This window comes from Amphibalanus amphitrite, unplaced genomic scaffold (genome assembly GCF_019059575.1).
Source record: "Amphibalanus amphitrite isolate SeventyFive unplaced genomic scaffold, NRLGWU_Aamphi_draft 000347F_arrow, whole genome shotgun sequence".
NCBI classification, from domain to species: domain Eukaryota; kingdom Metazoa; phylum Arthropoda; class Thecostraca; order Balanomorpha; family Balanidae; genus Amphibalanus; species Amphibalanus amphitrite.
Genome location: NW_024881842.1, coordinates 586,537 through 600,000, shown reverse-complemented (window position 1 = coordinate 600,000; position 13,464 = coordinate 586,537). Strand labels below are relative to the sequence as shown.

At 53.7% G+C, this 13,464-nt stretch overlaps 2 protein-coding genes across 5 annotated transcripts in view; one reads left to right on the top strand and one right to left on the bottom strand.

Moving 5' to 3' along the window:
- LOC122389193 (disks large 1 tumor suppressor protein-like) overlaps positions 1 to 1,674 on the top strand; it is a 31,436-nt gene extending 29,762 nt beyond the window's left edge. For all 4 annotated transcript variants that reach the window (XM_043380968.1, XM_043380967.1, XM_043380969.1 and 1 more), the window contains 2 exons: positions 201 to 292; positions 666 to 1,674. In XM_043380968.1, the coding sequence (XP_043236903.1) occupies positions 201 to 292; positions 666 to 772 (199 nt within the window). In that variant the 3' untranslated portion in view covers positions 773 to 1,674. The remainder of the gene's footprint in view (positions 1 to 200; positions 293 to 665) is intronic.
- A 179-nt stretch (positions 1,675 to 1,853) lies between these two features.
- The window catches only part of LOC122389183 (glypican-5-like), a 109,528-nt gene continuing 97,917 nt past the window's right edge, over positions 1,854 to 13,464 (bottom strand). The window contains exons 4-8 of the mRNA XM_043380949.1: positions 10,238 to 10,418; positions 9,421 to 9,529; positions 8,351 to 8,474; positions 4,258 to 4,495; positions 1,854 to 3,971 (exon numbers count right to left, since the gene is read on the bottom strand). Of these exons, the coding sequence (XP_043236884.1) occupies positions 3,745 to 3,971; positions 4,258 to 4,495; positions 8,351 to 8,474; positions 9,421 to 9,529; positions 10,238 to 10,418 (879 nt within the window). The 3' untranslated portion in view covers positions 1,854 to 3,744. The remainder of the gene's footprint in view (positions 3,972 to 4,257; positions 4,496 to 8,350; positions 8,475 to 9,420; positions 9,530 to 10,237; positions 10,419 to 13,464) is intronic.

Below are 13,464 nucleotides of genomic sequence, written 5' to 3'. Positions count from 1 at the left end.
ACGTGTCGTGAATCACGTGTCGCCTTCACGACGTGATTCGGCGATAGGATCGTGGCCGAAATTCGGCAGTGTAACACGGCCTTTATTATTCACTGTTCACGAATGGGCGCCGCCGCCGACTGTGGGTGTGCTTGCCGTGACGACAGACTGACCGTCACAGCCCCTGTGACTGACTGTGACTGTGACTGTGACCTCGGCAGGGAATGGAACAAGCGTCTGACCGAGGAGCAGGCCAAGAAGATGTACGACAAATGCCAAAAGCTGGAGGCCGAGTTCAGCGAGTACTTTACCAGTGAGTCGCCAGGGACAGAAGCTGGGTGTCTGACTAGGGCTTACGATAAAAAACGCATTTATGCTATCTAAGATATTATGTGCGTTCATGTTTTTATGAGATTACCTCTCCAACTCCGCTCTTCTCTTTTTTGTGGTCACAAACTTCACTTCTCTGAAACAAATTACGCAACCACGTCCTGGTTTACGGCATTTTCCCTTGGCGTGAACGGCTGGGCTTGGTAGGGGTGTCATTCAGGCTGCACTACATCTTTTGCCCGAGAAGCACTTCATATTTTGAGGTTTTTTAATTGTAGCTAATCTAGACCCTGCGCTATGACTGTGTCTCCTGCGCACGGAGGCGTTTACTCACAGGGTTCACTCGCCTCCGTCAGGTATCATCAGCGGCGACACGCCGGAGGACATCTACGAGAAGATCAAGGACACGATCCGCGAGCAGGGCACCAACCGCATCTGGATACCCTCCAAAGAGAAGCTGTGAGCGCGCCACGGCGGCGCTCCAGACAACTAGACAGATCGCCGTGCTCAGAGCTTTACCGACCGGCCGCCGCCGAATCTCAGCCGGTCTGCGCGCCACGTCTGTAGGTGGCGCTGGCGGCGGGCTGGTCGGCTCCTAGGTGGCGCTGGCGGCGCTCTGCTCGCCGCCCGCCGTCACCCGTTGTTGATTGTTGCTGCGCCGTTCGGTGGACGCGCGGCGGAGCACCTCAGCTCTCTGGCGGTCCTGCTCGGCATGCCGCGGCCCAGTAGGCGCTCCGCTGGCGACCTCGGCCGCTGTAGTGAGCCAGCGTGACCTCTTCCTCGTCCCTGTACCGGCGCCCCGTCAGAGCGGGTCACCAGCCGACGGACCCGCGCCGTCAGACAGCGGGTCAGTCCTCGGCCCGCGGCGCCCCGGCCGACCGGTCGAGCCCGGCGCCCCGACCGCCGGGCCGCGCGAGAGAAGATGTGATAATTCTCATTTCCCCGATTTTAGTGTTTAACTCGCTGTGCCCCCTGTGTTGTCGCCGCGCCGGCGTGCGGTCAGCCGACCGACTCGCGTGTCGTGCTCGTCATAGTGCTGGTAGCTTCTCATTCATTTTAGTAATTTATATTCCCAGACGGTCGAGCGTTCATCGATGTTGGCGTCGTCCCGGTTAGATATGGCCGGTTGGCCAGTGTGTCCGGGTAGAACGAGTATTGTGCGCCTGGCACGCGCGAGAAAGAGTAAGCGTGTAGGAGAGAGTGGGTGAGTAAGTTGGTGAGAGAGTGAGTGGATGTATGAGTGAGTGAGAGGGAGGAGAAAGCAGCGCCACGAGCGCGCGAGCGATTTGAGAGACATTGACCATGTGTCAAATTATATTGTACCTATATAGAGGTCGTGTGTAAATAGAAGTATTACCAATAGTGTGTGCCACGGAGTGTTTCTTCCTAAACCGACGGAATGCAATGTGGAGGAATGAGTGGAAAGAGCACAGCAAGTCTGGTTGGAGATTTGAATTTGACAGCAGCTGATTCAGCGAAGTTCAACGAAGCTCCTAGTGCGATCTTGAGCTCTCTGATAGTCTAGTTCTAATGGCTACCACAACTTTCGAGAGGCGGAAGTAACAATGTATTTATCACATCCTTTCCATACACCGATCAACACTGCGCGTTTCTGAACCCATCCGCCCTGGATCCTCGCTGGATACTGGATCCCTAAACCGCACTGGATCCGGGTCCTCCACTCCGTGTTGGATACTGTATTCTACTCAGCCTTCGAATCCCCACCTGCTGTAACAGCCTGGATACTGGATCCTCGAGGTCCCATCCCGCTCCGGATCCCCGGATCCTGGATCCTCCGAGACACGGGCCGAAGGACAGGGAGTTAAATAGCCACAGACTCTCTCTCACTCACGCGGTCAGACGATATAAACAGCACACGCCCGGCGATAGTCCATCACTCACACGGGGCGGCTAGAACCGGCGGCACAGACGGATATGTGACCGAACGGCGCACAGATGACGTCACAGCCCGGTGACGTCACGTGAGGCCGGCGCGGCGATATGACTGGTCAGGGACACGGGAGTCGGCGTCTGGCGCGGCGGGGCGGAGCGGGAAAGGTTCGGGTTAGTGGAATAGGACGGCGGCGGCGTAGAAATCATCCCAGCGAAGTAGATATGGTGTCGGGAGCCTGTGTGTGATGGCGGGGGTTGGAGTGGTGCGGATATCCCGCCCAGGACCCTGTGGAGCTCCCGGGGAGCGGTGACGGTCAGGACATCTCCATTGGAAGGGTGCTGGGCCGTCCAGTAGTGCCATCCACCCTGGGGGCCCGCCGGTGTCCCGTGGAGGGTTCGCGGAGGACGTGGCTGTCGTAGAGTGCCCCCAGCGCACGGGGGCCGACGTACACAAGCAGCTAAGGCAATCGCGGCGAGCAGCATACGTCACGAGCTCAACAATGTCGTCACTAGGCACGACCACGCGTCATTTGGCGCGCCGATACGTCCAATTATGATATTTGGCTCACTAACACACGCGTCATGATTGTATCTAAAACGGTCGCGCGCGCGCGGCGGTCGGCCGGCGGTCAAGTGAACGCAGCACGGACATTTCGACAAACGTTATACAATGAGTGAGAATGCACATCTAAAACGGTCAACAAGTACGAACATAATGGCGATCGCCGTCGGCAGGCCGCTCACAAACTCCCGGTCAAACTCGAATTTCTGGAGAAGCAGTAACATAGCGCACCTAACATAACATCGACTTGTCAAGCTAGTAAACGAAAGATACACTTCAGCGTCGTTCCGAAAGCGTACCAGCGGAGTCAACACTGTCTGCTGGCAGCGGTGCCCCCACGAGGGGAGCTACTGAAAGCGGCGCCCCCGCGAGAGGGCGCCACAGGCGGCGGCGCCCCTCGACAGGGCGCGCCGTCGGGTTAGTCGTACGAGACTTTATTGCTTGAAAGTATGATACCCCACTAAGCTAGAAGTCTAACTCCCTGAAAGCACCATCGGGGCGGTCAACAGCCACGCGGGTTATGAAGATGAGGACCGCTGGCGGGCGCCGCAGTGGCGCCACCTCCGCTCTCACTCGCTCGGGAAGACGCAGATGGGCTCTCGGCCCGCCTCCAGTCCACGTGTCCAGCCCTGCCGTCCTGTCGCGGCGGCGGCCGCTCCTCCCACTGCACAGCGCCGCTCCTGAATGTGCCGGACGCCGGCGGCCGTCCGGCCGGTCCGCTCCCGTCCGTCTGGCCCTCTCTCTGCTCCCCTCCCTCCCTCTGCCCTGTGTGGAGGGCGGCGCGGTCCAGCACTGACCGACCGGTAGCTCGCGCCGCGCCCGGCCCGTTTGGCACTCTGACGCCGGCCGTACCGGCGTGTGCACACGCTCTCTCGCTCTTTCCACAGACACGGTATCACAGGCGGGCGTGCGGGGCGGCGCTGCGACCGCCGTCACCCGCAAGAAAGCTCTCTCTCTCAGCCGGCTCGGCGCTCCACGCCCTATAGTCGCGTGGCCAGCAGGGCAGCGACCAGCAGCGACCAGCCGGCGGTGACAGCTGCCGCGCTGCCGCCCGCAGGCCGCGCCGTGGTGGGCGCCGGAGCCGCCTTGGTGGTCGGCTTGGTGGTGGCCGGCGGGGGCTCGGCCTTGACCTCTGGCTCGACGACGTCGGTCTCGCTGGGGATGTCGATGTCGGCTCCATCTTCCTCGGGGTAGACGGTGGTGGGAACTGGGGGACGGGCGAGAGGAGGAGGTCAGCCTGAGGTTGGCACTGATGCGGCCAGCGAGCACACGAATAAAAGAGCAGCGATCGAAAAGTTGAAACTGAACACCACAACGATCAATTACGCACATGGTTGAATATCTTTGAACCAATAGAAGTGACATGACAAAACGAGAGCAATTAATGGGCATTGAATTTACACGGGATAACATGCCAGTGCCGATACGTATTAACTGGCGGTCCAACCGCCTGAAGTTACGCCGCCAATCCCTCGACCGTCGTTCATACTCACTGGTGACTCCGTGGTCGTAGTCTGTCCAATCGCCGTAGTCGTACCAGTCGTCGTAGTCGCCGCTGCCGCTGCCCAGGTCGTCATAGTCGTAGTAGCTGTGGTGGTAGCCGTCCTCGTCGTCCGTGAAGCCGTAGATGCCGTCTCCAGAGCCGTAGCCGCTGCCCATGTCGCCGTAGATGGGGTCACCCCAGCCGTAGGAGTCCACGGGAGGCATGGTGGCCAGCTTGTCGTTGGAGCCCTGCGGTGGAGAGTGGGGTGTTAGTCAGAGTGGGGAGAGTGGGGGAGGAGGGAAGAGTGAGAGGGAAGTGAGCTATTAGTAGGCGCCGGTGTGGGTCGGAATCGGATACCTACAGTACCTACACACAGAACGGAGGCTTGAGCTGTAACCTCCATTAATTTCGGTATCTGAATCACAGCCGTGCTCAAATGTGAGATCGGGATTAAAACCTAGTAGTGTGTTCAGGTAGTCGCATTGGAATCCAGAAATGCAGAGCATCAATGCAAACGAACAGCTTGGCACCTCGTTCCGTCCCACGATGGCACGGCTGTTGCGGTTAAGGATCGGCCCGGGCTTTCAGTGAGCTGCCACTGAGTACAGGCTGGAACGAGCTAAAACACCAGTCCGGGTATGCATACAAAACAGAGGTATAGTTCGTTTTTCTTAAGTTTGCCCCTCACTGTAAACGTCTCTTTGAACACAGCACGAGAATTGCTAGCTGAATTACTGAGAAAACTGGTTGGCGCACACTGATTTGACCAGATTTCACAGACGATCAATTTCATCAAATTTATTTACTATTTCACAGACTCGTAGCTCATATTTAGCAATACCTACAGCCCCACAGGGATAGACGACTTCTCAGGAATTATGTCTGAACTAATAAATAAATTGCACGGCGCTTAACATAACGCTAAATCGTCGGTGTTCAAAACTTATTTTTGAAAATATTATTCACATCTACAATACAATGTGCGCTAACCAGTTTTCTCAGTAATTCAGCTAGCAATTCTCGTGCTGTGTTCAAAGAGACGTTTACAGTGAGGGGCAAACTTAAGAAAAACGAACTATAATGACGGTGTTTATGAACACGGCCATTAGGTCGAGGGAGGACAGGCCATTAACCATCACAAAAGCACGCTCCCTCATCTACGTATATTTGCGGAAAATGAAGGGTATTTGGCTGCACGGTGGCCTCGGCGAGACGTCAGATAACATGCAGGCTACATACAAATGAAGGGACAAAACTAGCACCATCGAGCTACAACTCAGTGACAACATGGCCTCCGCCGCGGAGGCCGAGGTAGTGGAATTTTAATTCCCCCCAAAGGAACGTTCAATGCACTTGTTTAACAACCTTTAAAATAGAGCGCGGTCTCCCGGCATGACATGCACTGAAGTTCTGCTTCTCCTTCCAACAACATGAGTCGCTGTTGCAGCCGGTCTGCCGATTCTGGGCAGTGTCGCCGACCATTAAACATGCATGGCTCAGCGTCTGATGACCGGCAGAATTGGATCGGCAGCCCACCTACCGGCCCTAAATCCGTACATCCGCGGCAAACTTTGCCTGATCGACAAAGTTGGCGATCGCCTAAACCATTTCGGAGGCTGTCGTCCCCAGGATAGAAGCAGCAATACTTCCAGTCCGAAGAAATGTAATGACCCAACTTCCATGGGACAAATATGTACGGGCTCAGAAATGGCATGCAGGATCGGAAAGGGCAGGGGGATGTCGTGGGGTGACAAAACGGATCGTTCATTTCGAAAACGGTCACACATTCCAGACGACCAAAACACAGACGTGGCACTCGGCCTAAAATACGAAACGCGCTTTCTACGTTGCATGGATGCATGCTTCTAAAAACACCCTCGGCTTATAGAAACAATTTTTCATCTAATTTTTGGTCATATAATGCAATGAAACACATTGTGTTGGACGACGGGCGTTGCCAGTGATATAAATCTCGATGTCATCAGTGACTCGATATCATTCCCATACCCATCAGCACAGAAATATACGGAACTTTCGACATGATAGCTTCGGAACCGCTTGCCATATAATACCCGTATTGCTGCGATTCTCGACACAAACTTCTCGATATCATCAACACCACTAATTTATCGTGCGCCACTGGGCAGTGAATCACCACAGAACAGCCTTCGGCAGCCTGGAATGGAGCAATGCCGGTATCATAAGGAGCCGTCATTCATCTGATCCAATGCATATGCTATGTGCTGCTACTCCGAGCTGGTTGTTCATGTGCATTAGATAGAACCACCGAACAATCGGTATCCACATGGAGGCCTGTTCTGGCCTTGGTGGTATCCCTATATATGACTTTATTGGCCATTGCGGTTGATAATCCTTTCATAAATACTATATCCTTGTGTGTCTCGTATGGGCGTTGATATTGCCCCACGAAGTCTCCAACGCACACGAACTAGCTTCAACACCGCCTCCCACAACAAACATGCACTGTTCCGTTTCTGCGAAGCACAGGCTCGCCTCCCACGGGTTCGGTTCGCACGCTCACTGCCGGCCACAGTCAGCCGTCTGTGCCGTGAGTGGGCCCGGTTCGCATGTTACGCCCCCACTGCCGCCCGCCAGGCGGCTCGGCACCGTCACATTAGGCCAGATTAGACGGTGTTTGGCGGTCAAAACGCACAGTTGTGCGACCGCCGACGCTGGCGAAAGGTCCGTTTGGTCCCAGGAATGTGTGCGCTGGGCGTCATGAGACGTTTTCGGTCGCGCATGCCAGGGAGGCATGTCGAGGGCGCTCGCTGAATGGAGAGCTAACATGGAACTGACTGACGGGACCGATGCAGTGATTTAGGTATACATTGATATGGGCATAGTGCAATGGTAAACGGCACGGGCCATATCCCGTGGGCAGGCATTTTTCCTCATTTAGCAAAGTTGACGGTGCGCCTCTGTATTTGATAAAGACGTTCATGGTCAGTACGTCATAATTAAATCTAGTTTCTACACTGGTAAGGTACACCTAATTTGTTTACAAAGTAGATGTACCTACTTTGTAAACAAAGCCAAGTATCCTAAGAAACATTTACATCCATAAAGCAGCCATTTCCAGCGTGGGGGATTGAATACCCCGCTTAACTTTTCATTTAAATAATATATTTTTGCAGGGGACTTCGGGAGTTATCAGTAAGTTGTACCTCATTTCCAGATAGATACATCTAATTCTGTTCATCTCCATTGGTGTATTCGTATGCGAGCTAGAAGGGCGTTTTCGGATGCCGTTGCAAAACATTTGTTTTATTGCACGACCTAAATGAATTGCTAATAAAAACGATTATTTGAATTGAGGTCGTCATGCTTCTCAGATCAACAACATGGAGGTGCACACCCATTTGCACACCCAATGACACGCGGCGCATAAAAGCAAGAAAATCATTCTGCTGCATCCTAATATTATTGTTCCCAGAAGCTCTAAATTCAAAGCTGTGATAGCACGGCGATTACATTCAAAGTCTAGCTTTGACGACCTTACGGTCATTTGTATGCCACGCTCTCAGTGCAAAGTGCACAGCACAACGCCTAAATTATTCACCACAATATATACGACCGGGACAAGACAGCCAGCCAACGGCGACAATCTAACCATGCAAATAACATTCAGTCTCAGCTAGAGGTGACCGACCCAGAAACGAACACCGAACTCACTCACCCGTGTGTGTCAGAAACGGGATCGAAGACGCACCGCAGGGGGAAGGGAAGGGGGAACCGTTAGAAGGGGCCAATAAAGTTTTCCTAAGAGCAGACCATCACCGAAGGAAAATATATTGTTGGATTAGCATTTGGAAGGCAAAGACTTCAGACGTCCTATTTTATCTTTCTATGAAGTTTAGAAGGATCGTCATTCTATCAAAATTATGTCAATGCAAAAAAAAAAAGAAAAATAAGCAGTATGGTTTCTAGAACCCGCCACCTTTACCTACATTCGAAACAAAATGCATGTGGAAGCATCAATGAAAAGGTGTTATTGCAGGTAAAAAGCGCTGAGTGAAATAACGGAAATCCATGTGTGGCAGGATCATACCGAGCCGGGGAGTCTCGGGCGTTTGACGACCCACCTGTTGTATCTGATCCAGCATGTTGGCCTTCTCCTTGAGTGTGCTGTCAGCGATCTGCGGCACCACCACCTCGGGGTTGAACTCCTGCGAGTCGAGGCCCATGCCGGCCACCGGCTTCACATATCTGTGAGAGAGGCAAAGAGACGGGGGTGTCATGGCTGGGCGGTGGACGGAGGGGTGGGTTTGAGTTAGAACTTAGAGGGGTCACCCCGGGTCATAACGGTCATAGGACACATGAACGTCGAGAAAAGTCTGGCCGTGGTCAGTTCATAGCAGCATAGAAACATCCACAAGTTTTCGGTAAAAAAAAAACATTTTGCCGTGGGTGTTTAGGACGTGTCACGTTGGTCAGAGAATAAACGTTTAACTTCACTTCTTATGCAGCAATATTAATATCTAATTTAGACGCCTACAAAGGACGAGCATGTGGCGAACGTATGTACCAGCTTTTAATCCCATTGTGTCAGTATGGCTAATACCCCGAACATTTCGGATATCGCGTGTCGATATGGAACTGACAAGCAATACACACTGGTTATACCAGCTTATCCTGTATCGGATATCTAAGCTGATTAAACGAGGAACTACCCGTATTAAAACAGCGTCTGCGCTGAACCTCGTGTCAGTGTAAAGGATTTACAAAGACAGTATTGACTAGGACACATCAAATACAAACGACATGTAACGAAGATTTATATGCAACGCTCAACGGTAACGTGGCACGCCACTGACTGTCAGTGTCACGTCACATTATCACATATTCTATTAGCATCGGTTCACAGAAAAGCACATTTATTTCTGAGAGTGCCTGCTCTCAAATGCTTGGCTGGAATGTTCGGTTTGATAAAGAATGAGATGGGCCGATATAACTCATTGAAAGGGATCTATCTATTGATGAAACGGTTGGTCGAATACTTGGGGCTTTGCATTGCAGCTCACTAAACGCGATCCATGTGTTGTGAAGCGACGAACCGATTATAACTGAGCATCACATCGTTGGATTGAAAGGGAGGCGACCAATCCATGTCACTGTGTTTAGTTATTCTTTTAGGTTCTGAAGGAGCACTCACTCTCCGACTTCGTCTCCGTTCCAGCAGAAGGTCGAGTTGTTGGTCGACACGTCGTTACACGTGTCCTCTGGCATTGTCTGGAACATGTTCTTGTGCTGATCCACGTCACCTGAGAAAACACGGGGTCACACAAGGGTCAGATCAGAGCAGATATATCAAATCATGGCCAGAAAAGGTCAGTTAATGTCAGCCAAGGTCAGTCAGGGTCGAGTCAGCAGTCAAATAAAATAATATTGCCTGTAAACAGCAGAAAACAGGTAAAATGCTTATCTCGTTGTTTGACAGAATGTGGATAACTATAGCCGACTGTCGCAGCATTTACTTTCAGCGGGGCTGTAAGCACGGTAGATAATGACGAGCATCGTTCCCGGGGTTTGTCTCATCCACCAGTCCGGGCGCTCCTTGGTAAACGTTGGCTCATAATTGAAGCTTTCTTAGTCACCTTAGCCCAAAGGAGCCCGCCTAAACCCTGCTTAAATCCGACCGTCCGGGCTATTATATCAGATCAGTCATCCAAGAGCCCCATAAAAGAGCAGAGGTCTATAAAGCGGCTGCCGAGAGGACAGAGCGATAACAGAGGCAAACAGAGAAGAGGGGAACTTCCACAGATGGACACCATGCTACTCCGTGCGCACAGTCGATCAGGGTACAACTGAAAATTAGAAAGAAAGATTGATTGACTATATGGCCATTTTTACAGGACTTTCCTTGTCTTATCCGGTTCCGACTCTGTTGTAAACGTCATAAGCGACATAAATCAGAACAACAAGCCAGCTCCGTCTGCATTGACGATACCGAAGGGTCGCCAGGTACTCACTGGTGAACGCCCGCAGCAGCTTGTTAAGCGGCTCGCCCTCGGCGTCGAAGTCGATGAGCTGCTCTCGGCGGGGCAGCGGCGGCAGCAGGCCACCCATGTCGCCTGATGACCGGTACTGCATGTCCACGTCGCGGCGTCGACGGCGACGCGACGGTTCCGACGAACCGCACGCGTGACGCACCTGTAGAACAGAGAGGGTCACCGTCAGGTCACGGTCATGGTTTGGTGTTAGAGGAAGGGGCAGGGTCAACGTTGGATGTTGAAAGTTGTCTGACATTAGCTGATGTAAGGTTTTCTTGTTTGGAAAACATCCCCGACTCTCCTGAAACATTTTGATCGATTATTCCATTAGCCGGAGACTATTTCGCTATGTTCCACAGTCCACTTAATTATATCAGTAGCCTTCCTGAATGCGTCGTTCTAATAAAAATGTCAAGCTGACATTAGCCCGTTCTGATCCGGCCCACTCAGCTACCCACGAGCCAGAGTTCCCTCCCTCTCCGCCCCCTCAAAATATGTCGTGTTTCGTGTAGTGCCATCCCAGCAATGGCAGCGGCCCCACTCCAACACACAATTCCAACCGTCCGCCCACAAAACGACCCTCCGGCGGGCCGAGATTTGGCCGGCCGGTACCGTTACGTCAGGAGTACTGTCGTCCTGCGGCGCGACACCATGCACAATTCACCGTCAAAGGGGAGCTCTGAGCCCGGCTGGGTCGTAGCCAGCCGGCCCGCCACGAACGGCGGCCCGTCAGATCTGCATAACCGGCGCCCGTCTGCAGCATAGCCTCATTGAGCGGCTTTGAGCCACCTATAGCGACCGGCGAGAGGTGCTAGGCCGGCCGGCTGCCATCAGTGACCAGACCTTGCAGGCAGTCACGCTGATGCCGTCGCCCCGCCTACTGGACCCCACCAGACCCTAAGATAGCCCCCTTTCCCCAGTGGGTCCCCATGGACCCCGCCCACATAGGGTTTGCAGAGGGGCGGAGGCCACCACCCACGACCTCTCTCCTCTCCTCAGTGACCGTCGAGCTCGCATTGTTTATTGGTTTACCGCTCAGTGGGCGTGGCAGGGCGGGGGACGAGGCCGTGCTGTGACCCTGATGACGTCACAGGAGAGAGCGGTGGAGTATACTGGACTGGTTGCAAAGCCAGAACCGCTGCATGACAGAAACTAGCGCGAGAGGCACAAACAAGAAATAGAGCTCGAGCAGGACAATCAACAAATAACAAACACAGGTGCCAATACCTAATTGAACTGAATACGCTAAGTTCAAGTTCCCAGCACTTCGTTGAACAGGAGGCTCTTTAAAAAAGCTTCAACTCGATACGTCCTGTTCCGGCCAGTTCAGTCCTCCATTTCAGTCTCGTCTCGTCCCCGATCTGGCGACTGGCGCCGGGCGCGTCTCGCGATGCGTCGCGGCGCCGGCGCCGTCTCTGCCGGCCGCCGCGATATGCATCGGAAACTAATATATACAGCTGTTTTTGCAGCTACCTCCGGAATGCGCCCATCGAACGGCCACGAGGTCGACGGCGCCTCCCGATTGACACCCGGACATCGGCTGACGGTGGAGGACGCGAGTCGGCTGGACGAGACCGGCTCGACAGACCGTGGTCTAGTCGAGAGGCCGGGAGGTCGGAAATTTACTTCAACGGCAAATAATTGCATAGTGATTGGGTTGGTCGGAAGGTCGGGAAAGACTTGAACGGAAAATCATTAGATAGCTGGATATGTTTTTGGCACTCCGATCGGCATTTGGCTATATCAGCAACAGCTGCGCATTTGTGCCATGATTGTCTCGGCGACTTAGCTTGATCAGCTCAGCAAGCCGACAAACAAGCTGGTCCCCTGATAGGAAACGTCAGCACCACAGCACGCTGAGACTGCATCAGCAGCCTCCCGTCTCAGAGTTTCGGCATATCGTGACAACTGCACAACTGACAGACGCAGCCTCCGACGGTCGATCATGTGTAGTCGTTGCATGGGTAGCGACCTCGCAATGAAATATATCGCTCATGAGCGATGCATAACACAACATGTATGTTGTGCTACGACTTATGACGCATGGCACCGTGGCATCTGATACCAATGGAATAAGCAGCACGCTCCCTCATCGTTCTGCATACCCACTGTCAGAAAAAGCATCGGAATATGTTTATGATTGACAGAATGGGAAGCGTATAGGTATCGGTCAGAGAAGACAGTGGCTTGGGCCGCCGCCTGTGCTACCAGAGACAATCAGAGACAGTGACAAAGACAGCGGGAGGAGACTCAAGCTTCCTCAACAGATAACTTAAAGTGAGCCACTGATTGAAATGTCAAGGCCCAGTGACAGATCTCCTTCGACATGAAGCAGGTTGACCTACCACCCGGCAGTGAGGAAGTTCAGAGAGATCACCAAAGGTCACGGCACCCTAGACTCACACGAGCACGCCCTCAGTGACCCGACCGTCTCGGTGGGTCCTCCGGGAGTTGGATTGCCCGTCGGTGACACTTGCCATCCCTCCCCCTCCCCACCATTGTTTTCGACCCAAGTAATCACTCCGGAAATACATTGCAGACGACCTACCCAGTCAGAGGGTGGTCGCTATCCGTATCTACCATCGTGTCTGTCCAGATCCAGCATCCGGCTACTCTACTCACTGAGGTCACCCGCGCCCATTGACCATCATTTGACCGCCCTGTGACCGTCCGGTGACCCCTATCTGACCTCTGACCCCGGCAGTCGACCCTGAGACGGCGGCGGGGCGCCGTCGTCGCCACCGTCGCCCCTGACCCGGGCTGGGTGCGTCGGCAGATCCATAAATAAACAGGCGGGCGGCGCGGGCGGCGCGGGCGGCGTACACCGGCGTGTCACAACAGAGCTTTGAAGTGTCGCCGCCGCACAGTGGGGCGTCGGAGCCGGCGCCGCGCCCAGGGAGATCAAGCTGCCTAACCCATACGTCAACCACGGAGGGCTGAGAAGCACCGCTGCACATTGGCGACAGGGTTAGAGAGGTGGTGAGAACCAGGCGCGGCTGGGGAAGAGCAGAGGTGCACCATGAGAGAGCTGGGAACGGGTGCAGCCGCTGTAAGAGCCCTGCCGGAGAGATGGCTCAAAATAAAGAGTCAACTGCTCACATGAGATGCGCCATTCCATTTGGCAAAGCGTCAGCCCGCTAAAAGATGGTCTCCTAAAGTGAATCAAGCCAGGAGCTGGCGTGCCATCGGTGCATCCGGGGCTCGGG